Raw genomic sequence first — 26,715 nt, 5'->3', positions numbered from 1 at the left:
AATTTGCTGTTGGGAGTTTCTTTCAACTTCTACTTCCCTTGCCTCCATCGTCCTGGCCCTTGGAGTTTGCCATGGGCAGAGAAGTGGCACTTAGTGTCCAGGCCCCCCCGGGCAGGCACGATCTTACAGGACGCAACATTTTCTATGGGGAACTGCGAGAGGCAATCCCAGCTCTAACCGGTGATGAGTGGAGCCTGTGCTCCACACATTCAATTTCATTCCCAGCCTCCTCTGAAGTGTCAATCTCTCCATCCTGACCCACAGCCAGGCCCCCAAACTAGACATGCTGCACCCCCACCCTGTCTTTTCTCTGCACGTCGTCTTTTTCAGTATGCTACCTTCCACAAGAAACCATTCAACCCTGATTGCTGGACTGCTACGCCTAAGAAAGGCTGTATCATGATCAATATGGGCACCTCCTGAGAAACTGACCACTCCCCTTTCCTGACACCAATAAAACAGGCTGGGGGAGAAGCGGAGAGGAGGAGTGGTGGTGAGCTAATGCGCTTGATGATGTTGGAGGAAGGATGTAAAAACATTATTTTGTGAGCTGACATTTTTAAGATCCAAACAATGTATAACATTCCAAAGACTAAGCTTTCAGCATTGGAGATTAAGAAGCAAAAACTTGCCTGAAAATGTCAGAGGTCCACAGCCCAAGTGAGATTGTAAAAGTCACAGGGAGACATTTACCAGAGGTAGCTTTGGGGTGAATTCAAACATACCCCAGGCGCTTCTCCTTTAACCCAAGTTCAAACCGTGCAAGCTGGGTATAACCTGATCTGTGAATTAGGAAAGAGAACTGCATTGCACAACACCTCCCCCCCACAGCCCCACCCTGGCTAAAATGTTTAAAAGGGACAAACCCTGAAGACACAGGGTTGGGACCTGCCTCCCTGCCTTTTCTGGGGTCCACCTTCTGCCCAGCCCTAGTCTATCATACTCCTGCTCAAGCCACTCAGCTCAATTAGGCTGACCTCATCTCCCCACCCCAAGGGACAGAACAATCAAAACATTCCCTCCAACCCCTGTGATACTGATTGTTTTAGGGAAAAGCACGTGACTCAAAGGAGGCCACATGGAACTGACTTAGAGTCTTTTGCTGGAGCTATTGACAAAAATCCTCACCTTTCCCTCCTCACCATATCTGAGCATTAAGGACCACGAAACCACCATGAAAGGCTTGCTACCAAGTGGGGAGACCTTGCTGGGCATGATGCCCAACACAGGCAAGAAATGGGGGAGAGGGTTCCTCAAGAACTTCAGTGCATCAGGAGGTTAGGGTCTTTCTAAAACTAAATCCATCCCCTTGGCAGCTCCAGAGATGCAAGTTAAGAAGTTAATAATGCACCACTGGCCTGCCTCTCCCTGCTTTTCTGTTTTAGCTAACCTAAGTTGCTCAACTATCTCATGCAACCAGAAGAGCATAGACTAACACGGTGAGCATGGCCCCGGGGCTTCCAGACCAGAGCAGGCGGTTCCTGGCCAGGGGCACAGTGGTCTGCTATAATCTGGTTTCCTGGACCTGAAGCTGGGCTTCCAGAGAGATGGTGTGATCAAGGCCAAAGACATGGGCAGACGGGAGGAGCAGTGAACACAGGTGAAGGTGTGTGATGGTGGTTCCATTGGGATAGATTCAATGGCTCTGTTAATCCGCAATAAACAGGTAAATGCACCCACAGCCTCAGAACACCTCTGGGGTAAAATTTCTCTAGGAAAAATGATTTGTAATTACATACGTGAAACTTTCTAGGCTCTAGTCTCCTTTTTCCTCTTAAAGAACGGTTTTGTTAAAACATCTGATGCCGTGAGGTTTCTTAGGAAAGCAACAGTTGTGTCAACAGCATGTGCTGTGCTGTTGCTGGGATCTGTGAGTGAAGGGACACACATGAGCCTCTGTGCGCTGCCCTCAGGAGACAGTGAATCCCCACAGAAGCCAGCGGGCTTGTCCTCTTCAGGGCGCTCCCAGACCAGGTGTAAGTCCCAGCCCTGAATCACAGTTACTTATTCAGAAAGGTCTTTTCTCTGGAACACAGGCTCCAATGCAGGCCCAGTATGGCTTTTGGTAAGCCCTGGATTTCTTGTCAAATTAATTATAACAATATGGGACAATACATTCTGAGTTCCATACAGCCAACTCAAAAACACACTTTGTTCTGCCAATTTCATCAATGCCAAAAACATGACTCTCTCTCCTTATTCTGATTTTACAGCTTTTTTTCTTGCTCAAAATGAAACAGAACATGCTTCCCTTTTATTATTTTTGTGAACATCTAGTAATAATGTTAGCATCCTTTACCTATTTTTAGACAGTATCACCGGATCCTCACTATGGCTTCCATGCCAGGGGTCAAGTTAGGGACTGTCACACACAGAGGAAGACAAGAACAAAGGGGAATGGTATTTCCATGGTGAATGATCAGGTTAATTCCGAAAATCATCGGTGAAGATGGCTGAACTGACTTCTGCTTTATCTATTAAACCAGCATAGCAGCAGGCTCATAATCTCAATGTTTGCGGATAATCCTCATTAAAAAATTATCATGTGTTTATAACCACTTGGTTGCAACTAACGGTCAAATTCAGGTTGAAAAATCTAAATGGCTAGATTTCACGACTAGTCAAATGTTACTGGAGTATTACAGGTTTGTTTTTTTTTTTCTACTGGAACATGAAACAGCACCCAAGAACAGCTTTAGAAATAAACTCTAACATCTGGGATGCAGTGGTAGCTGACAACCTTTTTTTTTAAGTTATTTGACTTGGAATGGGTTTTTGGAGCTGACAGCTTAAACACACTTCATGTGTCCCAGAAAATAAGACTGGGTGTTTACCACATGTTTTGTTTCTAAGAAACTAAGTAAACATTCGTTAAAACATATTTAAGATACACGTGCTCCTGAGAACACATTTACTACCCTGATGACAGGAAACAATTCTAGGCAGTCCAGGAGGAGGGTGGCAAGGCTAACCCCGGGAACAAAGACTCGCAGGTGGCTGTACAGCCAGCTGGCCCTCGAGGCCAGAAGCCAGTGGCCAGAACTCTCATCCAGCACGCCGCGTCAGCAGCTAGGAACAAGCAACAGAAACCAAACACGCAGTGGAAAACCCCAGAACCCTTCAGCCTCAGTGCAGCACAGCCTGACCCCCAACATGCTGGAAACGAGACGTCCTTTCTTCAGGAGGCGAAGCGGCTCATGCCTTCCTACAGAACCTCCAAGCCTTTAGCAAACTCTGATGTGAACCAAATAAACCAAAGAGACAAGCGAAAGGCTTCTCTTGGAGAGATGTAAGAAATGAGATGGGTCTGGTGTAGTTTCCTGCTTCCCAGGCACAAAGCAAAAGTATGTTTGAGAATTTCCTATGACTTATGCTCAAAAACTCGACTTTCCTGAGTTAGGGAACTGTCAAGCTTAATCTCACCCACTGTTTCTCACTGGTCCTTACCTGGTAGTTATAATTACTCTTAGCACCTGGTATTTTCTCTTAAAGCTTTTCCTCATGAGCACTGGATATTCAGGTTTCTTCAGTCTCCCTTATCTGTTTTGGACTCTTCTTTACATAGGGAACACCCCCCCCCGCCCAACTACAGGTACCTTTTCCATCTGGGAGGGCAGTGGCTTCCCCTGCCCTATGCTGGCAGGCTCCTGAGTGAAAGAGCTGCCTTGAGCTCCTTGACCATACTCTTCTAGCTACCTCGGCTATCATATTCTATTGGGAAAATGAACGAGGGAGGCTAATCTCCCAGTGACCAATGTGTTCCATCTTTGGGACAGAGCATGGGGGCAGCTGCTGCCTATGTGTGGCCCGAGCTGGGAAGATGGGAGAGCCTGGACATGGGGCTGGAGGGTCACCCTTCTGGGAGGGAGACAGGGCCGGCACAGCCTTTACCAGCCATCCTCATTACCAGGCTCCCGGCCAGGAGCTCGCTGGCTGTTGGCCTAGGCACATTCAGGGCTGCCTCAGCCTTGGAGCTAGCTTTCTGCCTAAAATTTTGAGTTGGTTAAGAATCAATCAGAAACTCCAGATTCCATCACTGAAGGAAGGAGCCCCTGCTGAATTAAGGTCATGAAGACCCGGGAACGCCAGGGCCAATGCTCCCACATCATGCCTGGCTACGGCCCTTCCCTGCAAATCCCTCTGTGTGGCGGCAGCAGGCTACGACACCACTGACCCTCGCAGGCAGCCGCTGGGCCTCAGCGGCAGGCAGGCCCCGGCCCTCCTTTTGTCACTTTCACACCTGGATGTGGGTTTCTTCCAGATCTGGGATAAAGGCGGCTCTCAGATGGCACACCTTACTCTCGGTACTTTCATTTTGCAGCTTGGAGTTGGTCTAAGTCTCTCTCGACCAACCAACCAACCATAAAAGCTCCCACTCAATCCATATACAGTTTAGTCTCATCTTGGGAAGCTTGTGGGGCCACCTTTCTGCCCTCCTCAGGAGTGCCACGATCTCAACGTGGTGCTGGCTTTCAGCTTTTCTGGTGCTCAGGTCCTTCTAGCACACGAGCTACCCTGCACAGCTCGGGAGGGCCCATGGCCCAGGGTGCCTGGGATGCCATGGGTGACACAGAGAGAGTTGTCCTGGGGCACGGGTCTCAGAGCAATGACTCAGTTCTGCAACCTGAAAAGATCTCAGGAGGACGCCACACTCTCCCCACCTGCAGGGGGTGAAGTGTCTCGGGCAGGTCCACACTTCCTATCTAATGTCCACATAATACTGGATACTGGACGTCCTAGCTGTTTCCTTTGACTTTTTCTTTTTTGAAAGGAGAGTTAAAAGCTGAGTGGCATCATGTGGGGTCTGTGTTGGGGGAGGGAGGCGCATGCTGAATATTAAGCACATAAACACACCACGAGGGAAGTCACATTACACACCCAAAACGTCACACGATTCTAATCAGCAGCCATTAATAGGGCTCATTTGGCAAATAAGTAATTTTCATCTGATTCTCTTTATAGGAAGTGAATGGCAGCTGTGAAATTGTCCTCAGAGGTGTGAAGGTCACTGCCAGCTGATGAGTCCTTGTGAGGTTCTAGAACACCAGCAGAGCTTGCAAAAGCATCGCTGGCAGAACCGTGACCACCACCAAGTGATGGGGCCAACTCCAACAGTTCTAAGTGCAGCGACCGTCTAAACCAAGCTTCTCTAACCTGCCACCCAGGACAGCTTTGAGTGCGGCCCAACACAAATTCGTAAACTTTCTTAACACATGAGTTTTTAGTGTGTGTGTATATATATATGTATTTTTTTTTAGCTCATTTGCTATCGTTAGTGTTAGTGTATTTTATGTGTGGCCCAAGACAATTCTTCTTCCAATGTAGCCCAGAGAAGCCAAAAGATTGGACACCCCTGGAGAACATCACAGGTATATAACACGCACACTGCTGCCGGTTGAACTGTATGCCCTAAAAGATACGTTCAAGCGCTAAGCCCTGGGACCTGTGGTGTGACGTCACCTGGATAAAGGGTCTTTGCAGATGGGATCAAGTAAAGATGATGTCATGCTGGAGGAGGATGGGCCCTAAATCCAAGGGCTGGTGTCCTTATAAGAAAAAGTTTGGACAGTCACAGATAGCCAGGAAAATGCTGTGGCGACAGAGGCAGAGACTGGAGTTAGGAGTCTGTGAGGCAAGAAACAGTACGGATTGCTGACAGCCCCCAGAAGCTCTCCCCTGAAGACAGGAAGGCCCTCACCACCTTAACCGCCCCAGCCATCTACATATCCCAGCCACAGGCCACGATTAGGATAAAGTATATGCATGCACTAATTAAATCAGAACAACTGTGCACAGACATGCAACAGATTCAACCTCAAAGCCTGCAGAAGGACCAACCCTGTCAACGCCTTGATTTCCAACTTGTGGGAATACATTTCTGTTTTAAGCCACAGTTTGTGGTACTTTGTTACCACAGCCCAAGGACTGAGGTACACATACATATATTACACACCTAGATGAACACACACACACGTGTGAGCACGCACACCCAATTAAGGAATCTGTCTATACAAGAGGTTTACTCTTTGATGGCTTTCATGAAATCACAAGCTCTCTACGGAGTAACCCACTTTTGCATTGTTAATTCACTAATTGAAAAACAGTATTTACATTCTTCCCTCATTTGAACTGCATCTTTAAAATCATCTAAATCTGTGAGTTGGCTCTCTTCCTGTAACAATAAAATATCAACCAAAATGCATCACACAATTAAGACAGCAGATGTTACCCTCTGGGATGGAGCTAAAATGCATCTGATACATCTGCTGAAAAGTAGGCTCAGATCTGGAAACGGCTCTGCACCAGAAATGTTTCTACCACGAGAGAGCTCTCCCCTGAAGACAGGAAGGCCCTCACCACCTCACCCCTCCCAGCAATCTACATATCCCAGCCACGGTCAGGATTAGAATATAAAGGATATTCACGCACTAATTAAATCAGAACTGCACAGACATGGAACAGATTCAACCTCTAAGCTGCAGAAGGAACCAACCCCATCAACACCTTGATTTCAGACTTCTGAGAACTATGAGAACACATTTCTGTTTTAAGCCACACTGTGTGTGGTAGTTTGTTACTACAGTGCTAGGACTGAAGTACACATACATATATTACACACCTAGGTGTATACACACACACACACACACACACACATACACATAATATTAAGGAATCTGTCAATCCAAGAGGTTTACTCTTTGACTGATTTCATGGAATCACAAGCTCCCTATGGTGCTACCCACTTTTGCATTGTTAATTCACTAATTGAAAAACAGAATATTCATATCCTTCCCTCATTTGAACTGCATCTTTAAAATTATCTAGGTCTTGGCTGGACGTGGTGAATCATGCCTGTAATCCCAGCACTCTGGGGTGCCCAGGCAGGTGGATCACTTGAGGTCAGGAGTTTAAGACCAGCCTGGCCAACATGGTGAAACCCCGCCTCTACTAAAAATACAAAAATTATTCGGGCGCGGTGGGGGGTGCCTGTAATCCCAGCTACTCAGGAGGCTGAGGCAGGAGGATCACTTGAATCCTGGAGGCAGAGGTTGCAGTGAGCTGAGATCACGCCACTGCACTCCAGTCTGGGTGACAGAGTTAAGACTCCATCTCAAAATAAATAAATAAATTAAATAAAATAATCTAAATCTTGTGAGTTGGCTCTCTTCACTACAAGAATAAAATATCAACCCAAATGCATCATACAACTAAAAGACAGCAGATATTACCCTCTGGGATGGAGCTAAAATGCATCTGATGTATCTGAGGAAAAGCAGGGTTGGATCTGGAGACGGCTCTGCACCAGAAATGTTTCTACCAGGAGAGAGCTCTCCCCTGAAGACAGGAAGGCCCTCACCACCTCATCCCTCCCAGCAATCTACATATCCCAGCCACAGGTCAGGATTAGGATATAAAGGATATTCACGCACTAATTAAATCAGAACAGGGTACAGACATTAACAAGCGCAGGGAGAATCCAAGGAACTATCTGGACAGGCAGATACACAGCAAAATGCCTTTCATTCAAAGTAGCTGCCCAGTTCATCACTCTAGCAGTTGTAAAAGGAAAGGGGGTCCGATAAGAAGGTAGCAGTACACCAAGAAATGGGATGGTCACAGAGCTCACTCCAAATCCAATCCCTCAACCGGGCGCCAACCACTCCCACCATGGGCTGTGCCCTCACCTTTGTGTGGGTAAGTAACCACAGGTGAGGCTGGGACATCATCAGCTTTGTCAGCCTCCAGCACTGCCCGAGGACAACACATCCCTTTGATAGTCTCCACACACCCAGGTGACAACACAATAAATTATATCCCAAACCCACAACACTCCATACCTAAAGCTTCTCAATTAAGCAAAGCATGGGTAATTGATCAACACTAACTCACTGGACAAAAATTGAAATCACTTTCCAGGTATAGGCTCCCTGAGCATGAGAAGGAATTTCAGGATGGCAAGACCGTGGTATGAAAGAAACATGGCTTCTCATTTGTTTTCTTTCCCCAACAACAAGTATGGCTCCCTTCATTACAAGTTACATTACAACAAGTTATAGCTCCCTCCTGCCACTGTCATGAGGCACACAGTCACATGAACAGGAAGTAAAAGTCCATTCCCTGGTCTCATCAAGAGGGGCAAAGACAGTGGCCACCTGCTTGGTTCTACACAGGAAAGGTGGCTCAGCCATGAGAAGCATGAATTCAGCAGGACTAAGAGGCTTCCAGGCACAAGGAGCCATGTATTCATAATTCTTTCAGCACCCGGGGGCCCTAGACACACACCCACTGGGGTGCACCTGGGTGTCTGCTGCTGTCAGCTCCTCACACTCCCACAGAACAATCCCTGGGACCTCAAGTCAAAAGGTGAGAGGCCACATGCCCAGGGAGGGCTGCTGCAGGGCATGAGAAAAGGTCAGGGATCATGATCTTTCCCCTGACCCAGGAAGCCTTGGGCATGGGGCCCCATGGAGGGGATGAGCTACTTCCACTTTGCAGATGAAGAAAGGGAGGTACTCGCCCACGCTCCTACTCTTAAAAATAATGTATTTTTAAAAACCATACACAATACTATGAAATTTCAGTGCAGAAAAATGTATTACTTGAAAAATCAAAGAAGCAGGGCTGTTAGTGATCAGTTTAGGTCACCCCACAATCCTTCCTTTTGATGTATAAACGTTCAAGAGAAATGCCCTGGTGTTAGTCAAAATGTACGGGTCAATTATGCACTGCAAAAGACATCACAGCTGGGCCCAAATACGATGGAACACACCGTGAATGTCCAAAGGGAAAACAGCAAAAAGCCACAAAAATGACCAAATAGGCATATAGCAGAAAGGCCACCATGAGTGAGTTGTGGTCCTTGTTCTTACTCCAGAGACCCAGGGCCCCCAGCGCTGCCCCACCAGACACCTGAACCCCAGGGCCAGAGACAGCCAGAGCAACAGCAACAAAACCAGGCCCGACTCATGTAACTTCCTGTGGTCCCAGGTTGAAATCCACAGAGTTGCAGGGCCCTGAAGGTAGATTTGCTTGGAAAAGGTGGTCATTTCATTTGCAGGTGAGTTAACCTCTGTATAACCTCTGCAATAGCTAGCCCTTGAAAATAAGTGGAAAACCCAAAGGAATATCTCTAAAAGATTCTCTAAAAGGTGTCATCAGCTGGCCGTGGCTAAAATTCATATTCTGACACAAAGGAGCAAATAAAAGCCGTCAAAACCCAGGGACAGAGCCCTGGCAAACTGTGGCCTTTGCTCGTTTCTCCAAATCATGCCATTTTGTAGCATCTGTATGCATTTCTCAGTGGACAGGCAAGCTTTCTCTTATTGACCCCTACATACGAGCCTTCATTAAACACCTCTAATCTTCCTAAATCATCATTTCAGTATGGAAGGTCTTTTCCTGATGTATGAGGTGTTCATGACATGACTGCAAAATTCTGCAAAACGGTGGCAGAGCCTCAAGCCACTTTTACACTTCTCCGAACAGTTCTACAGTATTCAGGACAAGAGTTAAATGCTAGGACAGGTGTTACAGGAAACAGGTGAAGCTACTTGGGACTACTGCTAAAAAGACAACTAAGGGACAAAACAGGGTGGAATGTTCAACTGAAAAAAAAAGATAAAATGAAGCAAAATAGGATGGTACACAGAACAAGGAGGGAAGGGAACGCTACAGTACAAAGTGGTGCCTTTCCTCTCTCTCCAAAACAAGACAAGCGCTGCCATGAAGAAAATGAATAGTTACCTGCATCCATATCTGCAAAGAATGGAACAGCCAGTAAGAAAAAGAAGGAACCAGAAATTCAGTGTCTCAGAGTTGGATTTAACAAAGTTACACGGAGAGAAAATTTCATTTAGAAAACTGCTTGTCAACTACACCCCTTCATTAGGGGACACGGGAGCTAAATGCTTTCCTACCATTATCATAATTTTATTTAAGGCAAAAAATAAAATATGGACATGTTAACTGAAGAAGTAAATGCCTAATGGCAAAAAAAAAATCTTACTCTCATGCAAAATGATTATTAAATGTTTATAATATAAGGGGGGAAACATACTCAAACATATGGTGGTGGTAATCTGAATGTCTTATCCAGAAAGGCTCTTATCTATGACTAAGTAACATTACATACAAATTATGTATAAATTCAATATCCAGATCACAGGAATGTCTAGTCAGTATTTAAAGGAGTAACAATGGATAAAAAGGACACTGGATTAAAAAGGACATTTGAAAGGACAGAACAATTAGATAAGAAATAAATTCAATGGTATTTCATGGTTCTACTGTACTATTCCAAATATCAAAGTGAATATAATGGGTTTGCTAAAAATACTACAGAAGAAACCACATACTTAAGGGTTTTTACTGCTTGGTATGTTTCATTGCTTTCTTGACCTGTGATACATCAAAGTCATGATTTATAATATGCTAAGGAAAAATTTTAAAAAACTACATTCTTAAGTTTGCAACTGCCTGCCAAACAGCATACCTTCCGGAGACTCCTCCTGGACATATGTGCCCGTCAGGTACCGGTGCACCAGGGCAGACTTGCCGCTGGCCAAGTTACCCACAATTCCCTGAAACAGAAACGGACAACCGTTAAGCATCATCAAATCACTCTATTTGGCATTTTGCAAATACAAAGAGGCTAAAATAGACAGGAGGCCTAAACACAAACATAACCAAGCATTGGCTGGATGGCCAAAAACAAGCTCATTCAATACTTCTACTGGAGTAAAAGGGAGTCCAACACTCTTAATTAACATCTCACGTTCTCATCAGCCTCAACAGCTGCAACGGCATCAGCAATGCTGGTATAAACACTGGTTTGGCATTCTTCCAGAAAACAAGCACATTGTTTACATCAGGGCTGTGTTCCTCGAGTTAGCCCGCCGGCATCTACTGTGCACCCTCCAGAGACTGGGAAAAGCAGCAGGTGAGGTGGCACCCGAAGGCAGAGCTGAGTGACGTGGGGAGAGTGGCGAGGACCCACGCATGGTAGCATCTCTAGGGGATGAGTCAAGGGTAGACTTGGGGGCAGGACAACAGGAGCAGAAAAGGGCAGTGTGGGGAGACCTGGGGGTGGAGGAGCGAGGCAGGGGCCGGCCACACAGGCGAGGAGGGCACACACCTGCCTCCCAGACACAGGACCCACCAAGGCATCTCCGAGAAAAAGGGGACAGTGCCGGGGCTGCTGGGAGAGACGGCAAAGATGCTCGTTTGAGCTGGATTAGAAGGCGACCCTCAGGAGTGACGGTGACATGAGGGCCGCCGTTCTAGCAGTAACCTGGCGGCAAGGCTGACTCTCCAGGGGCTTCTTGACAGGAAGCCTCCCTGTTGACACAGTGGACACACCTGGCCTCCCAGCCTCCAAGTGGGCCGATCCCACAGGGAGCCTCCCTTTCCCTGTGCTTGGGAGCTGGATACGCCCCCATGCCGCCTTCTCTGGGAAGCTGCTCATCAAAAATCTCCTGCATTTTAATCTTTTCCTCCCCCACTAGAACATCTCTAGCAATCAAATTTAAGCATGATCGAATCGATTCCTTAAAAAGCCCAAAGCATCACAAGGGACCCATCCCTGGGCACAGGTGCTCATTAAGGCCACCTGCCATTCCCCGAGCTGGGACTCGCCCTGCTTGCTCTGGGTTCCACTTGTTGACCTCCCTCCTGCCTCCACTCAAATTATCTGAAGCTCTGGCCCTGTTGCTACCAGGAAACTGCCCACCAGGTCACCCGCAACTTCCATTTCAAAGCCACTAGCCTGTCTCGCTCTGACCTGGCCCCATCACCAGCAGCTGCTGCTAAGACACTCTCTTCCAACTCTCACACTGGCTTCCACCTCTACCTCCCTCCCAGCCCTGTGGGCTCTTCCTCCATCTGCTGGGACATACTAGGACTCGCCAGGGCTCCATCCTCACATCTCCAGCTGATTCTCCACTCTAATGTCCCAACATGCGCCTGTCCACATCCAACCTTCTCTCAATGAGCTGTGATTTCATTTAACAGGAGACACCCTGCAGACTCTGGAATCATAACTCATTGATAGAAGGTTGGATGCAGGGGAAAAAAAAAAAAAGTTACCTATTTCCAAATTGCATCCCCTGGCAACTGTCCACCCTAGCTCCAGGCGCCCCTACTTAGCTCCATACGCCACCTATGCGGTATTCACGCCTCGACGGGTCCACACCTCGCCTCTCTCTCCCAGTCTCCTCATCAGCTTCTGAGGCCACATCACACCCAGCCTCTCCAACCAGAAAGCTGGAAGCCATCCCCGACTCCCAATGGCTGGAAGTCAGGGAGTTCGCTCCCTCCTGGGCACCTTGCTGCCACCTCGGTGTGGACTCTCCAATGTGCATGGATCAAGGAAGCAGCCTCTAGGGCCTCTCTCTGCCTGCAAGCACCTGCTTTTCACCCCGAGAACACGAGAGAGGTTCTTGGAAACAGACCATGAGAAAGTGGCATTCCTTCATTTCATAAGCCCTGGGAGACTCCTGCTGCCTGGAGGCCAAACTCCAAACATTTTAGGAACAAACTGTCTCCCTCCAAATCTTCACACACAACTTTGCTGGCAGCCAATGGGCCCAGCAGGTCCATGAACTTGCCACAAGAACACTTCGCTGCTCCTGTCACCTGAGCACCCCTCCCCTCTCACCTGACGAGGGCTTCGCTTTCTCTTGGGAAGGCTTCCCTGCTTTCCCCTCACCCCCAGAGAACCTTGACAGTGGCTGGTGAGGCCCTGGGCTCCACCTCCCACTATACTTAGGACCCCAAGGGCCAAGATCTCTGTCTCTGGATATGGGCCAAGACACCAACTCCGAATCTGTACACTTGTCATAGTCCCTGGCTCCAACAAAGGCCTGGTAAACACAAGATGGGTCGATGGATAGATGGATGGCAAGGAAGAAGGATGGGAGGGAGGGAGGGAGGGAGGAAGGGAGGGAGGAGAGATGGAAATAAAGGGGAGAGGAGAGGAAGAGAGACAGGAGGGAGGAAGGAATGTTGGTTAAGTAGATGATGAAGCCAATAGCTATAAGAACAAACACAGGGCTGGGCGCAGTGGCTCACGCCTGTAATCCCAGCGCTTTGGGGGGCCAAAGCGGGCAGATCATGAAGTCAGGAGATCAAGACCATCCTGGCTAACATGGTGAAATCCCATCTCTACTAAAACTACAAAAAAAATAACCAGGCGTGGTGGCACACGCCTGTAGTCCCAGCTACTTGGGAGGCTGAGGCAGGAGAATCACTTGAACCCGGGAGGCGGAGGTTGCAGTGAGCTGAGATACACCACTGCACTCCAGCCTGGGTGACAGAGCGAGACCTGTCTCAAAACAAAACAAAAACAACAACAAAAAAGAAAACAAACAAACAAACATATGAGAGAACAAATTTGGCATGACAGTGTGGAAAAAAGGTTCTCAGTGATTTACAGGCCACCGTGGTCTGCTGTCTGAGTGACAGCTCACGGATCCAAATGTTCTCCGTCACCCAGTCCTGGCCGCTCCCACTCTCTACTCATCAGCCAGAGTGGCCTTTCTAAAACCTATACCCGGTCCTGTCCTCTTACACCCCAGTTACAACCCTGCTGCCTCTCGTCTGCCCGCTCCCTGCTAGGCCTCCTAGTCAATCAGCTACCAAGCCCCATCCTAACAGGCCTTGCTGTCTCCAGGCAACTAAAGCTTTCCACATCAATCATTCCCCGAAACCTACTCTATCAGTTCAGATGTCACCTCCTCTGAGAAGTCTTCAGCTATGGCAGGAATGTTTGTGCTTCCCCCTCCTACCCCCAACACTCCCAGCCAAACTCATATGTTGAAACCTAACCCCCGGCTGGGCACGGTGGCTCAGGCCTGTAATCCCAGCACTTTGGGAGGCCGAGGCAGGTGGATCACCTGAGGTCAGGAGTTCAAGACCAGACTGGCCAACATGGTGAAACCCTGTCTCAACTAAAAAAATATAAAAATTAGCCAGGCGTGGTGGTCCATGCCTGTAATCCCAGCTACTCGGGAGGCTGAAGCAGGAGAATCACTTGAACCCGGGAAGCAGAGGTTGCAGTGAGCTGAGATTGCACCACCGCACTCCAGCCTGGGCGACAGAGGGAGACTCTGTCTCAAAAAATAAAAACAAAATAATAAATAAATAAAAATTAAAAAAAAGAAACCTAACCCCCAAGGTGATTGTATTACAAGGTGAAGCAGTTGTGGGAGCAGATTAGCGCCCTTATAGAAGAGGCCTGAGAAAGACCTCTCGCGTCTTCCTCCACGTGAGGACACAGCAAGAAGATGCCACCTACAAACCAGCAAGCAGGTCCTTAGGCATCAAATCTGCAGGTGCCTTTATCTTGGACTTCCTGGCCTCCAGAACTGTGAGCTATACATTTCTGTTGTTTATCAGCTGCTCAGTGTATGATATTTTGTTACAGGAGCCGGAAGAGACAAAGACATCTTCCTATTGCCACAGCCTCAACTGGGTGCCTTTCCTCAAAGCTCCCTTAGGTCTCTGCCCCAAGGATATCTTACAAGGGAACACATTATTTTGGAAACATCAGTATGTTGATCTGGCTCCCTCCAATACTGACAATTCCTCAGAGAGGCACCGGGTCTTACCTGCCTTGTTCTCTGAATCCCTGTGTAATGCAGAGCCCAAGGCAGACGCTCAACAGCACTGGCCGAGTAAAAGAATGGATGAGTAAATGAATGACTCCACTGCTGGTGAGTATGAATGAGATGCTTATTACTAAGGCTCAGAGCCAGGCTCAAGCCAGGCTGTGTGGACAGATTCTAAATAAAGCTGTTTTCCCTCCTAATCCGACGTACATCTTTTTTTCACCCTGAGCCTCTATAATCAGAGAATTTCTACCTACTAATTATTCTTTTGCTCAGGGGCACCCGCTTAATGTCAGCTTCATGCTGGGAAAATCCAAAACAGTATGCCACAGAATTAAATTTTTAATTAACATCAGTTTCTCTTTCTCGAGGAAGAAAATGCTCCAAAACCAAACATCCTTTGGTCTGTGCCTTCTCTGCATAGCAACGTTACTGCCTTCTTCCGCCTAACAAGATGGGCAAAAATTAAGCTCTCCCATAAGTTCTCCCTTAGGGGAACAAAGGCAATCAATCTTGGAGTGGAGTGGGAAGGGGTTTGGTTTGGCTGGAACAGCCATCTCACAGACCACCTCATAGTCACACATGATGGCATTATTTTAATTTGAAACGCTGGTGGAAATTAACAGTTGATGGTGAAAGGAAAATAAAATAAGGGGTCAAAATGCCGTTTCAAGTGTGTCACACCACCCGTGAAGCTGTCAGAGCAGCTGCTGGAAGTAAACCAAGATGGAGGAAATCAATCCAGAGCGAGCCAAAGAGCTACGTGAGGAGGAATGAGGTGTCTTGAAAATCACAGAACTACGTACTTAAGGCAGGAAGAGGTCGCCACTGTCAACCCTGCATCGTCTGTGCAGGGACATGAAGTGCGTCGGAGCCCACACTTGGCCCTTCATATCACAAAGCCAAAGGGAATGCAGTGTCTTTCTAAACTGATTTCTCCAGCGCCCCACACTAACCCTGAGGTTTGCTGAAAAGGAAATCAAGGCTTTTAGTAAAAATTCCAGTTGGAGGTCAATGGAGACACACAAATAGGATGTGAGGAGCTGGGGACTGAGGTCCCCTACACAGGCAAGATGTCCAGGGCCTATGTGCCTTCCCCTCTGACAGAAGCATCAAGCTTTTGCTGTTGGGCACACATCTGCAGCCAGCAGCGGTTGGTTCCTGTGCAGCACCAAAAGCAACTGGTCATGGACAATCTGACCATAGCGCAACTTCAGAAAACATAAGGCCGGGCGCAGTGGCTCACGCCTGTCATCCCAGCACTTCGGGAGGCCAAGGCAGGCGGATGACTTGAGGTCAGGAGTTCGAGCATAGCCTGGCCAACATGGTAAAATCTCGTATCTGCTAAAAATACAAAAATTAGCCAGATGTGGTGGCGGCTGCCTGTCATCCCAGCTACTCGGGAGGCTGAGGCACGAGAATCACTTGAACCCAGGAGGCAGGTTGCAGTCAGCCGAGATGGCGCCATTGCACTCCAGCCTGGGTGACAGAGTAAGACCCCATCACAAAAAAAAAAGAAAAAAAGAAAAGAAAACATAAGGCATGGTACTACCACTCTCGAGAAGAAAGAGAACATTGAATTTTTTTCTCTGACAGATTTCAAAAGATTTATTGCAAAATGTTACATAAAGGGCCTATTGGAGGCTTGCCATGACATCATGTCACTGCTGCGTTTGTGAAGCAGGGGCTGGGTTCCTGGGACGCTGACCTAAAGTGCCACCTGTCCTGGGGGGGCTGTGCTAGGAGGGAAACAATTGCAGCCCTATAGGCACTTGGAGGCTGCCTAGGGAACAAAGCAGCGCTTTCTTCAGACCCTGAGCATTCCTCAGCACACAAGGGATCTGCTGGGGGTGCCGATGAGGACCAGTGCCCGCTGATGCCACAACAGGAAGGCACTTGGGCTAGAGCAGAGCTGGTGGACCTGCCAGGATCTCTTCCATCCACACTTGGGCCAGGGACAGGACTGTTCTGAGAACTGCAGAACCAACAGCATGGAAGTCCACGGTGTCAGCAAATTGAAGCAAGCCTTAAGACAGTCCATTTCAGAATGAGGAGCCCACGCTGCCTCAAACGCAACTGTCTCCTCCAGCTCTGGGCAGACATTCCAGAAAATCACATGCTTTCAAAATACCGGCAGAGCACAAGTTTTTGGTGGTAAGCATCCTCCATTATGGGCTGGAATGATCACGTGGGCCCTCTCTGAACCTGTAACACCTTGAACTGCCAAGTCAGGTGGTTCGATACTTGACGATCAGTTAGTCTGTAATGCTGGCAGTAGGATGGCCGCTGGCCCTGCGTGGCTATTTCAATTTAAATGAACTAGAATCAAACTTAAAATGCAGCTCCTTGATGGCATTGAATGGCCACGTTTCAATCACTCAACAGCCACGTGACGCCAGCTGTGACTGCACTGGGCAGTGCAGACGCAGGAGGTTTTTACCGTCGAGAAAGTTCTATCAGGCAGTGCGGTGGTGGAAGCACCACCTCCAGGCTCACACCTCAGCTCCGCCACTTCCTCACTGTGGCTCCTTGGGCAGGTTCTTCATGTCTCTGAGCCTCGGTTTCCTCATGTGTGAAATGGGGATAACCGTACCTACCCCTCCCCATGGGGCACTTGTCAGGATTAAGTAATTTTGTAAAGCACTTAGAACACGACCCGCACAGAGCCGGTGCTGTATTGACACCATTACCACCAGTAAAGCACTGTGACTACTGTTCCGTGCCCATCACAGCACCCGAGTGGCAGCGGCTGTCTTAACAGGAAGTAACTGAAACTGCGGGATTGTTCTGAAAATCTCCTGGTAACAACACTGCCAAGCCTGTGTCATTCATTCAACGCATATTTCCTGGACGGCTTCAATAGGCTTAAGACACCCTGCCAGTGCCGCGGTGACAAAGCACACAAAAGACAGAAAGAGGCGGCTCTTTCCAGGCCAGTCTTGCGGAACCCCAGGCTTCTGAGACAGCACTGGGACTGAGAGACGCTTTGTCTCCCACGGGCAAATGCTGCAGAGACAGCCCAGAGACCTTCAGGCAGGAATGGGGCGGGGGGCAGACACTGGGAAGGAGATGGGCCCAGCCGATGACACCCCGCAGTCGAGGTGGGGATGGGTGTGTCAGACACCAATGAGAAAGAGGGCACACTGACCACAGGGCATTCCCATCTCAGGGCACCTCCCACTCATTGTACTTCATTTCCTAAGTTTAAAAACAAATACTTTTCCTGGTGACAAAAGTCTCTTCAAAGACCTAGAAGTTCTTTGTTGCTCTATCTCCTCATCTCAAACATGAGGGACCGGAAGGATCCTGACTCCTGGCCCTTGTCCTGTCCTCCAAGCATGCAATGAGGTTGGGGTCAGTGGGGAGGAGTCCACGGGCCGCAGGAGATCTGGTGCTATCAATAGAAATGCAGAGCACAGACACACCAGGTAGGCCCATGCCGGAGTCTGCAGAACAGCAAGAGCACATCTGCTTTCCTTTCACGGTCAAATGAGAAAATACATACACACACATACAGAAATTAGACATATATACATACATACGTAGATACATACATAAACACACACATGGAAATTAGACATATATACACATATATACATACATACACAGATACATAAACATACACACAAATGCCACATATTTCACGACAAAGAACCTGGTTGTTTCAAAGTAAGACTTGCCCCTTCCTTCCATCCTACGGTGGGTGGTTACTAGAGGGGAGTGGCTGGAAAGGGTGGCTGCAATGGATCGCTTTTTACACAGGCCAATTTGAAGCTCTACATAATTTCACCGAAAGGGTAAAGTTTGTAAAAGACAAAAATTTTAATTTTATGCCAATACTTGGTCATAGGGTAAATAGTCACATTTCAAAAATGACGGATACCAAAGCTTGGCGACTCATGACAGAAGCCTTCCGTGACATCCTGCAAAGGACAAATCAACCCATGGGTGTGTGTGTGTGTGGAGCCTTCCGTGACATCCTGCAAAGGACAAATCAACTCATGGGGGTGTGTGTGTGTGGACACACACACAACACACACCCACCCACGAGATGTGAGAGAGAGGATGATGATGGCCTCTGCCCTGCATAGGAGACGCCGCCCTGGCTGAGTGGCAGTCATGGCTGTCGTAGCTGTCCCAGGGGCACTCAGGGACTTGGACTCTAGTCTCAAGCTATCAACTATACCTGGCCCTTCCCAGGAACACACCCAGAGTCACACTTCCACTGTGGGCCCCAGTCAATGACCAGTTGCCTGGGAATGCAGGCTTGGGTGTGCACAGAGCCCCTCCCTTCCCACAGGTGCCAGGGCCAGAGGGAACCACTCACCACTTTGAGCTCCGGGACAGATCGACTCAGCGTCCATTCCTGGCTGTTCACAAAGGCATCTGAAAAAGAGGAGGACACAAAGTCAGACACCATAACTCATGTAAAGGCCAAGTCAAAATGCCTCCAATGGGCCATTTTCACATCCAAAGGTCACTGAAGATGGTGCAGACAAGCCTCCCTGTGTCACTCTCACCCCAGAAAGATCAGTTTGTCCCAGTTCACGATACTCAGCTAGATGCCAGTGGGGAGTTTCAGGTCCAAGTCTGTGGTCGGTAACACATGCTCTGTCCAATGACTTCGAAAGTTACTGAAAATCAAACTTTCCGTTTTTCCCCTGCTTAAGCCACAGCCCTTCCTACAGTGGAGCGTGCATCTTCAGACCATCCTGACTGTGCCTGTTCGCAAGTGTGGAGATATTTAAGGACACACCTAGCTTTCCGGGGAGTGATTCTGTTACAGCCAGTCGGTCCACATTTGGATGTCTTTTGCTTGTCTACTACAATAGTCATTTTTCTGAAATCCCACACGCACAGCAAAAAGTATGACGATTGAATTTGAAGATTTGAACGCTCACAATGTAAGTTAACACTTTAGTGTTTATAAGTAACAGGTTACAGCTCAGAAGAAAGATCTGGTGCTAGAGTTTTGACCCTCACAAAGATATTAAACACTGAAGACCCAGCCAGGATGGTTTAGACTATGTCAGAAAGATGGAGGGCTCCTAAGCTCCATGGGGTGGTCTACAGAGCCCAGCCCTGTGCAGGGGCACTCTCCCCCGCCTCCCCTGACAGTGCACCCACCCGATACAGATGACCCAAACGACCATGGCTTTACCTGCAACCCAGTTTTCCACATCCGCCACATGCCATTTCTTATCATAAATGAGACCCCATGATAGCAGTCATCATTTGTCCCGGTGATCACATGGCAGCTCGGGCAACACATGCCGAGTGGGCTGGACCAGAGGGAGGAGGTGCATCCCACTGATAGAAAAATAGCTCTTTCCACATGGGATTTACTTCCAATATATTGTCCTCCAATGCTGAAACTTACTCACTCTACATTATGTCTAAGAAGTGACCTGATTCATAAGATGCCTAAAAGTTAGAAACACCATCACCTTCAAAGAACTGTGTGATATGAGGACCGCATGGATGCAGGGCTGGAAGCCAAGGGCCTAACCACACCACGGGTGTGACACAGGAGGGCAAAACCAGCATCTGAAGGAGGCCAGGCACACCCTGGGGAGCACAACCCACCAGGTTACACGATGGGGAGCATGTCCCACCAGGTCACACGATGGGGAAGCACAACCCACCAGGTCACACGCTAGGGAGCGCATTCCACCAGGTCATATGCTGGGGAGCATGTCCTACCATGTCACACGCCGGGGGAGCATGTCCCACCAGGTCACATGCTGGGGAGCATGTCCTACCATCTCACACGCTGGGGGAGCACAACCTACCAGGTCACACACCGGGGGAGCACAACCCACCAGGTCATAGAGTGGGGGCACATCCGCCCAGTGTGTTCTGGGCCGGGGGGGTTGTCCGGGGGGGGCAACTGTGCAGCAAACCAGATGTCACAGGCCCTGCAACGACAGTGTCAAGGGTCCCCCGATGCCAAGTGAGACATCCCGTCAGAGAAACACTCCCTGCTCCAGGAAAGGATGGCTGGGTAGATCAGGAGGAGATCTGAGTGATCTCTAGAGGGCAGAGACTTTCGGGGCACAACATGCCTGTCCAGCTGGCAGAGCAGGCCGGCAGAGGCCCATCTGCAGGAGCTCAGGAGGAAAGCCCAAGAGCCCTGAGGAAGAAGATGCCCGGGAGGCGGACTTCTCCCTGCACTGCCCGCAAAGACTTCAAGTCACTGCCCCTCTACTCTTCTCCCACTGACATGGACACATTGGGAGCTAAATATCGGGGGCGCAAAATTTTGCATAATTGTGCACCCAAGCACCACCCCAACATGCTGCAGACAAACATTACCCATGGACAGATGATGCGAGGAATGCACTAGCGTGGGCCTGACACCCAGCAGGCGCTCAGTCAGTGGTAACTAATTGTGTCTTAATACCATCAGTGAACAGCATTACCAATTAAGTTGCAAAATACTTCTTTCTGTTATTGACTACTCTTGCAGAAAAATGGGAATGTGGCCTTAGAGGATCTGCAAAGTGACCCTAATGGTCCAGGGAAAACTGAAAGGTCAATGATGATGACTCCAAAATGCAGGCACCAATAGTGTCCAGCTTCTCAGAACGTCACTCTGTTGCTGCACTGTAACAAACCACACCCTGGTTAAGTAACTGTGGATACAGCCACATCATGGAATAGTAAAACCAGTAACTGAAGCTCAACATACTGTAGTGGGGATTCGCCAAGTCTCCAGGCTACTATCAAGTGATGACAGCCAGGTGCGATACAGAGATGGATAGGATCCTCACAAATGCGTTTCTAAAAAGTGTATCAGGGGTGAGGGGTGCAAAATATGCATATGCTTGGCCGGGCACGGTGGCTCACGCCCGTAATCCCAGCACTTTGGGAGGCCGAGGCGGGCGGATCACGAGGTCAGGAGATCAAGACCATCCTGGCTAACACGGTAAAACCCCAACTCTACTAAAAAATACAAAAAAAAATTAGCCGGGTGTGGTGGCGGGCGCCTATAGTCCCAGTTACTTGGGGGGCTGAGGCAGAAGAATGGCGTGAACCCGGGAGGTGGAGGTTGCAGTGAGCCGAGATTGTGCCACTGCACTCCAGCCTGGGTGACAGAGCGAGACTTCATCTCATTAAAAAAAAAAAAAAAAAATATATATATATATATATATATATCTCTCTACGTATGCTTGTCAAGGCTGAGACTATTTCTGGTAAAATTTCAAACTTAACAGGTGCTGATTTAGGGTTAGGAACTAGATGGCTGAAGTCAAGGGCGATGAGATGATTTTCCTTTCATTGTTACCTTCTGGCACCTTTTAAGTTTTATTCAATTTGGCCCATAAGAAATTAAATTGTGAAGTTTTAAAAATGAACTTTAATAGTAAAACAAAGAGGGTAAACTGTGAATTAAAATGAGCTCTATTCATCAATGCGCTGCTGATTTTTCAACACATACCACCGTAAGATTAACTTTCTAATAATAAATATAAAATATTCATTATAAATTAAGCAGTGCTCCATTAAACAAAGATGCATGATTATATAAACATTGGAACAATGTGAGGCATCTTTTTACTTGCAAATACATCCTCACTTGAATGGAACATACTCGTGTTTGTGGCAACAAGAGTAATAAAATAAATGCTTGACTCAGTTGGCCAAAACTCTTCATCTCCCATTAAAAAATATTTATTTTAAAAACTTTCATCACCTCCATTACTGTCCAGTCAAAATGGAATGCTGCCTCATACAAAGCTAAACAAAAATTAACAAAAGATTCGCGAAAGCCATACATACCAAAATAGTCCCTCCTCCTACTCCACTATGTGGACCTATCTGTGGGCTGGACACTGTGCTGGCATGGAATTGTTCATTACTCAGTAGGTGGGGTCACGGAAGGGTGGGGCAGGGTCCAGGCCAGCTGTCCTGCCTCCTTCCGAGGTGCAGGAACACTGGAAGGATAAATATGCTTCAGGGAAACACAGCTGGGCATGTGCGCATGAGTGTGTGGATGCACATCCGGACATGTGCACACCTGTGCTGCTGGACCAGCCAGAATCCAGTGTCACAGAGGATGTAGCTCGTTCTCAGAAGTGTCTGGGCCAGGCGCGGTGGCTCACGCCTGTAATTCCAACACTTTAGGAGGCCGAGGCGGGCAGATCACCTGAGGTCAGGAGTTCAAGACCAGCCTGGCCAACATGGCAAAACCTTGTCTCTACTAAAAATACAAAAATTAGCCAGGCATGGTGGCACATGATTGTAATCCCAGCTGCTCTGGAGGCTGAGGCAGGAGAATCGCTTGAACCCGGGAGGTAGAGGCTGCAGTGAGCCGAGATCCCACCATTGCACTCCGGCCTGGGCGACAGAGTGAGACTGTCTCCAAAAAAAAACCAAAACAAAAAACAAACAAACAAACAAAAAAACAGCGTCTTGTGAGTGTTTTACAATCGAGGTTGGTGACAGTAATGATCCTTCCCAAGAGCTAGCCAGGTGCCGGGCTCACTGACCGCTGCAGCCCTTCAGGGCAGGTTCTCCCTGCTGCTGCCCCTGGACACAACGGGACACTTGGGAAAGTCCCCCTTGACAATGCCAGATTCTGAATCCCTCCCTCATTACCTGCTGTCTTGCTCAGAGCCTGCTTGCCCTAGACTAACCTGGGACGCTTAGCAAAGCTGGCAACAGGTGAGCATCAGCCGGGACTCCGGAAATCAGAACCTTCAAATCGGCATTTCTGTTTTGAGACGGAGTCTCGCTCTGTCGCCAGGCTGGGGTGCAATGGCGCGATCTTGGCTTACTGCAACCTCCGCCTCCAGAGTTCAAGAGATTCTCCTGCCTCAGCCTCTTGCATAGTTGGGACTACAGGCGCCCGCCACCACACCTGGGTAATTTTTGTATTTTTAGTAGAGATGGGGTTTCACCATGTTGGCCAGGATGGTCACGAGCTCCTGACCTCGTGATCCCCTTGCCTCGGCCTCCCAAACTGCTGGGAATATAATAGGCGTGAGCCACCACGCCCGGCCTCAAATCAGCATTTCTAACAAGCTCCCTGCAGAGCTTTGTCCACACTTTATTACTCTCCATCTTCAATTTTTCAAAATTTGCTAAGCAGATGTTACAAGCGTAAAACTCCAAGAGCAGGAATTTCTGAGAAATGTGAAAACAGCACAGGTTGCCATGGGCAGAAAGTGCTGCAGTTACTGAGGCTAAACTCCTACCCCATAACACAGCCCTCAGAGATGAGCCCTGCTTCTCGCACCTGGCTGTGCACATCCCAGTGTCCATGGGAGACCAAGAGGATGCAGAGGGAAATGGGTGTGAGGGGCCAGGGAGCCGGGAGCCATGGGTTTGACAGTGACCTCGGTTAATTTCCTCGCCATAAAATAGAAGCATTTCTGGCTGGGCGGGGGGTGGCTCACGCCTGTAATCCCAGTACTTGGAGGCCAAGAGGCGTGGATCACCTGAGATCAGGAGTTCAAGACTAGCCTGCAGGCGGATCACCTGAGGTCAGGAGTTCAAGACTAGCCTTGTCAACATGGCAGAACTCTGACTCTACTAAAAATACAAAAATTAGCCGGGCATGGTGGCAGGCTCCTGTAATCCCAGCTACTTGGAGGCTAAGGCAGGAGAATCGCTTGAACCCAGGAGGCGGAGGTTGTGGTGAGTCGAGATTGCACCACTGCACTCCAGCCTGGGGGATAGAGTGAGGGAGGGAAGGAAGGGTGCACTCCAGCCCGGGGGATAGGCGGGGGAGGGGAGGGGAGAAGAGGGGAAAAATTCTCTCCTAAGGCTTCTGCAAGGTTCCAAGGAGATGCTGCCAAGGAGGTGGCAGGATGCCTGGGAATGGGCCCAACTACCCACAGAGGAAGCCCTCCTATTACCACCTTTGGAGGTAGGATTAAAGAGCAGGGATTGATGTCCTGTTGCCCAGGTGCCACAGCTGGGGGAGGATGCTCCTGTTCAGAGACAGACACACATGCTACCTGAACTCGCTGCTGCGCTGGAAGCACAAGTGAGCCTGGAGCAACACATGGCCTGCCAAGTCCTGATGAAGCAACCACACCAGTGATGGAAAACCGTGGCTCAGGCCGGGCGTGGTGACTCACGCCTGTAATCCCAGCACTTTGTGAGGCTGAGGCGGGCGGATCACTTGAGGTCAGGAATTTGAGATCAGCCTGGCCAACATGGTGAAACCCGGTCTCCACTAAAAATATAAAAACTAGCCAAGTGAGGTGGCGTGTGCCTGTAATCCCAGCTACTCAGGAGGCTGAGGCAGGAGAATTGCTTAAACCCAGGAGATGGAGGTGGCAGTGAGCTGAGACTGCGCCACTGCACTCCAGCCTGAGTGACAGAGCCAGACTCTGTCAAAAAAAAAAAAAAAAAAATTCAAACCAAGAAAACTGGCTCACAGTGACCATTAACTCCACATGGAGTAAAACAAACTAGAAGGCATTACTGGAGTTAGTTTTCATCCCAGGTCAATTTATATTACATCAAATTGCCAGGTCAATCTGACCATAGCCAGGAGGAGATGTTCCTGCTTGGAGACAGGCACACGTGCTACCTGTACTCGCTGCTGCGCTGGAGGCACAAATATGGTCAAACATGGTTGAATAGTGGCAATTTCATAGTGGGGTTCAACCTACAGCACATAAATGTGCATGAAAAAAGTCATCTGTGTGATATGACTACCAACATATACCAAAAATTCTAGAATGGGAAGTAATCCTGGAAATGCCTCCAGTTGGCCTATCTTAGCATTCTACCGCAGCAAACAACAGCATCAAGGGAACAGGGCCCAAGGACTATGGTCAAGGAAGAGAACTTTCAGAGGATTCTGGACCTGAGATGAGGAAGCCCCACCTTCCCAGGCTGCAGGAGCCCGGCTGCAAGGACCAGGGAAGGCAGCTCCTGTCCAGCAGTGCCTCCACTGCGTCCTTCCTCGGGATTTCAGAGCCTTCTGCTAAAGGCTCCCCCACATTCTTCATTAGACAAGGGAGCCAGGACCTCATCTTCATTAAGACAGCCATCGTCTGGCAGGTGGGCTCATTCCCCAGCAGAACTATGGACTCTAATTTTCTCCTCCAAATTATCAACTAGAAGCACAGCATGCAGCCAATATTAGAACGACTTGATGGTCTCCCGTGTCACATTCACCCCCAGCCCAGCCCCCAATTCTGTTTGGCTCCAGGAACCACAAATACGCATTCCAGACAAAACTCGTGAAATTATACACAAGGGTAAAAAAAGGAACCTGAAATTGCAGGTGACATTTTAAAAACAACATAGTATCTCAGAGATTGGGACGTTTCTTTGAAAACCTTAAATGTCACAAGGATTTTAACTATTATTTTTAGCACAGAAAAGGGGAGGAGCATTTATTTTTAGTTTAAAGCTGCCATAAAGCCCCCAAATATAAAACAAAACAACAATGGAAGAAAGGTGGCACATCCATAGATGAGAGGAGCATTGGAGGAGGCTGTGGCTGCTGCAGCCAGTCAGTTCTGTGCCGAGGAAGGAAGTGGAGTCTTTAATAGAATAAAGAAATCCATTTCAACGCAGCCGGAAAAGAGCCCGCTGTAAATTGGATCAGACATAATCCGCTGATGACTTTCAAATGTAGGACTTAGCAGAAGTTCACCAGCACAGTTTCAATGGTATGATTTAATTTCTTATTTGGAAATCCTTGAATCCCTATAATAAATGAAATAAAACATAAACCCTGGGGATACCACAGATTGGTTTCAGGCTTCCCTAGAAGTTCAGGCTCAAAGGTCCTTTTCAGCAGCCTCAAAGATCCACAAACAAGACAGTTTCTTACCCTGACATGTCCCGACAGCATCCCCTGCCCTCGCCATTCACCAGGCCCTCTCAGTGCAGGGTGACGAACACCTGGCCACCAAGATGCCACCATGCTCACCCCTGCAGGCACATCCATGCCACTGCCTGCAATTTCAAGGCTCTTTCCCCTGAGCCCTGAGGTGACTCAGAATCTGTCACAACAATGTCAGCATTTGACTGGGTCCTCTCTCTTCTCCTCTAAGGAAATCCCAAGGCAAAAGTTTGCCGGCCCAAATGGGCTCTAGAGGATTTGCAGGTTTTTAACTTCTTAGAGGATAGTGATTTT

General features: G+C 48.5%; 1 protein-coding gene across 15 annotated transcripts in view; it reads right to left on the bottom strand.

Annotated features, from left to right (window-relative positions):
• AGAP1 (ArfGAP with GTPase domain, ankyrin repeat and PH domain 1) overlaps nt 1–26,715 on the bottom strand; it is a 635,310-nt gene that overhangs the window by 401,527 nt on the left and 207,068 nt on the right. For 9 of the 15 annotated variants that reach the window (XR_008523125.2, XR_008523124.2, XM_054550020.2 and 6 more), the window contains exons 2-4: nt 18,934–18,992; nt 10,493–10,580; nt 9,745–9,756 (exon numbers count right to left, since the gene is read on the bottom strand). Coding sequence is in view for 13 of the 15 variants with exons in the window: in XM_054550020.2 (XP_054405995.1) it covers nt 9,745–9,756; nt 10,493–10,580; nt 18,934–18,992 (159 nt within the window). In the remaining 2 variants the exon portion in view is untranslated. The remainder of the gene's footprint in view (nt 1–9,744; nt 9,757–10,492; nt 10,581–18,933; nt 18,993–26,715) is intronic. The other 6 variants (XM_054550021.2, XM_024243256.3, XM_024243257.3 and 3 more) reach the window with 1 other exon arrangement.

The sequence above is a fragment of the Pongo abelii genome, chromosome 11 (genome assembly GCF_028885655.2).
Source record: "Pongo abelii isolate AG06213 chromosome 11, NHGRI_mPonAbe1-v2.0_pri, whole genome shotgun sequence".
Lineage (NCBI taxonomy): Eukaryota > Metazoa > Chordata > Mammalia > Primates > Hominidae > Pongo > Pongo abelii.
Note: the sequence above shows the minus strand (reverse complement) of the source record. Positions and strands in the feature narration are given on the sequence as shown.